At 40.3% G+C, this 2,866-nt stretch overlaps 1 protein-coding gene across 2 annotated transcripts in view; it reads left to right on the top strand.

The window, feature by feature from the left end:
• Positions 1 to 2,866, top strand: part of gsap (gamma-secretase activating protein) — a 58,706-nt gene that overhangs the window by 54,308 nt on the left and 1,532 nt on the right. For both annotated transcript variants that reach the window (XM_013908818.1, XM_005725249.2), the window contains 2 exons: positions 1,332 to 1,436; positions 2,725 to 2,821. In XM_013908818.1, the coding sequence (XP_013764272.1) occupies positions 1,332 to 1,436; positions 2,725 to 2,821 (202 nt within the window). The remainder of the gene's footprint in view (positions 1 to 1,331; positions 1,437 to 2,724; positions 2,822 to 2,866) is intronic.

Below are 2,866 nucleotides of genomic sequence, written 5' to 3'. Positions count from 1 at the left end.
GAACCGAACCGAACCGTGAATTTTGTGTATTGTTGCACCCCTAATAAGAGCATCTCTGAACGTACAAGATGTTGAACTTGTGAGCAGAAGCAGCAGAAGAAGACCCCACTGGGTGCCACTGTTTTCACTTAAAAACAGGAAACAGAGGCTACAATTTGAGACTGGATGGTGGGATCAGGACTTGGTGTAAACAACATGAAAACATAGATCCATCCAGCCTTGTATCAACAGTCAGTGAGACTGATGTTGGTGCTTTAATATATAGCCAATCAGGACGGCTATATCTGACAAACCATCCAAAGTAGGATGGTTTGTCAGACATCACTGTAAAATTATCCTACCGGTAGGACAGTTTGCCAAAGCTTCAAGGCAGCTTCAAGTTTGTTTGGCCGGGCCTTCTCAAATCTGTGACGGAATGGGCAGTGGCGTGCGTTCCATGCCAGCGATGGCAAGATTTATGTATATTTATGTATATTTGACAAGCTGAAGGCATTCTGTACTGTACAGGAGACACGGCACGAGATTGATTGACAATTGTCTACAGCCAATCACGAGGCAGAACACAAAGCACTGTAAAAAAAAAAAAAAAAAAAGGAAAGGAAAGGAAAGGAAAAAAAGCATGCAAAATTGCATAAAAAAATCTGCGAAACAGCGAGGCTGTGAAAGGTGAACCGCATTATAGCGAGGGACCACTGCATATGTATCTGTAAATATATTCAGTAAATATATGCTGTGAGTCTAATGGAGTGAGTTCATTGTCAAAGTTTATATAGTCAGGTGTTATGACCACAGTGTAGCCATCCTATGATGCCTGCACCCAGCAGCATAACCTTGGTGAATCTAAGCCACACAGAGCTAACGCAGTCCTGGCAACAGGCGGTTCAACTCAGTAGTAGACTACCCTAGCAGCCTGTTGTTATTTCCGTCCTGAAAAACTAATTTCTTCATATTCATAGTTTGCAGTATTCTGTAGGTGTAATAATCCCTATACGAAGTTCAGTCATATATTCCAGTCAGGTATGAAGTTTATAAGTTGCCCAATGCAGCATCCTATTTAGTTATTTTGTGATTAACTAATGAGTGCAGTTGTGTGGAAAGAAGTTGTGTTGAAATTGCGACAAAAACACTAAAAATTAAAGATGCGTATTTCTCTGAAACCCCTCATTAGCAGTTCACACCACAATAATGGTTTTGTGTTCCAGTTGGCAAAATAGAAAGGGACAGGTGTTCATAAGCTCCAGGGATATTTTTTATTTTGACAGCATGAACTACATGCCTAAAATATAAACTCGGTTATGTGTGTGCGTGTGTGTGTCTGTGTGTATGCGTAGCCTATGGTGAAGAGGATCTACCACATGTGGGATCATCCTGTCAGTTCTGCTTCAATCTCCAGAGATTATGTCAAGACTCTGCTGGAGAAACACAACAAAAATAAGGTAACACAGAAGAGTGTATCACACATGCCAACTCTCATACACACCCTAATCTCACAGACATTTTTAGAAAGTTATTCAGGCATTTAAAAAACAGAAAACTGAGAGAAATGTTTGCACTGGAATGTGCCACCATTTGTTTTTGATAATAAATGCATTTTTTTTAAATCCTCCAAAAATGGGAATATATAACCATCCCAGGAGCTATGTAAGGCTGTTGTTTTATGCTTCAAAGCGAATGTGCTAACAGGGTGGTGTTGACCTTTACTTTATGGAAATACCATCAATTTTGTGGGTTTTTGAACATAAATATAGACTCTTGCTAAGGGTCAGTAGGGAGAAGCTGAATTCTGTTTAATTTTATGTAGCTTTGGGCTAATTTTGCAGCCGCCGAACCTCGGTACCTTGTGGCCACTGATTGAACTACGAATCCTCTGTATACCAAAGTGTTCTAGAGTCCAGTTTGGACTAAGCTTTAGCTTCATGCAACGGAGCAGTGATCACAAGCACACAAGTGCAAATCTACAAGTGTTGCTGTTGCTCAGTCAAAGATCAGGCCTCACTCAGATTGAAATGCTGTGGTTGGACCTGTGCATGAATGGATGCCCATAAACCTCCATGAACTGAAGCAGCACTGGAACAATAAACAATGCCATGTTGTCAGTCATCTGAGGGTGTTTTTACTGCCTCCTGTCTAAAACCTTAGAACTGAGAGAGGTGTACTTCCTTTTCACCATGACTGTATGTTCTTAATCAGTAGTTTTTAGTGTTCCCAATGTTTTCAATGCTTAAGGCATGGTCTTTTCAATTATAAACCCTCACTGAACAGGCATTTAGAGCGTCCATAGGTTATCTTTCAGACCCACAGGTCTATTTATGGTTATATTAATCAAATACTTATACAGAAAAATATGCTTTTTCTCATTTTTTAAAAATAAACTACTACCAGAAAGTTTTATTTTTTTGGTTTATTTGTTTCTGCACAGACATAAAAAAAGACATCATTACTGAACGTGTTAAAGCAGTCACCCACTGATTTAGTCGGATGTGATGCTATCGCCACGTCTCAGTCAGCTAATTGGCTCACAGAGAAGGCGTGGAGAGCCTGTGACATTTGGTGCAGCGATAGTCTGTTGGTGCCTTAAAAGTTAAACTGCAGCCAAGTTTATCTTAGAGAAGAGCTAAGGTGACTCAGTTTCTGGATTTGCTGCAGATTTGTCTGACTGTTTTCTCAAAAATAAGGCATAAAAAAAACCCTGAAGTTGTGCTTTTTATTTTCCTTCCTCCTTAGGGACTTGCATTCATGGGCACAGACAAGCCTGGCTTCAGACCTGAGTTTGTGCCTCTTACCTACCTGGCAAAAATACTCTCTGATACAGAGGAAGAAGGTATTGTGTGTGTGTGTGTGTGTGTGTGTGTGTGTGTGTGTGTGT

Source organism: Pundamilia nyererei, unplaced genomic scaffold (genome assembly GCF_000239375.1).
Source record: "Pundamilia nyererei isolate P.nyererei 1_Seehausen unplaced genomic scaffold, PunNye1.0 scaffold00014, whole genome shotgun sequence".
Classification (NCBI taxonomy): Eukaryota; Metazoa; Chordata; class Actinopteri; order Cichliformes; family Cichlidae; genus Pundamilia; species Pundamilia nyererei.
This window is presented reverse-complemented; position numbering and strand designations above follow the sequence as displayed.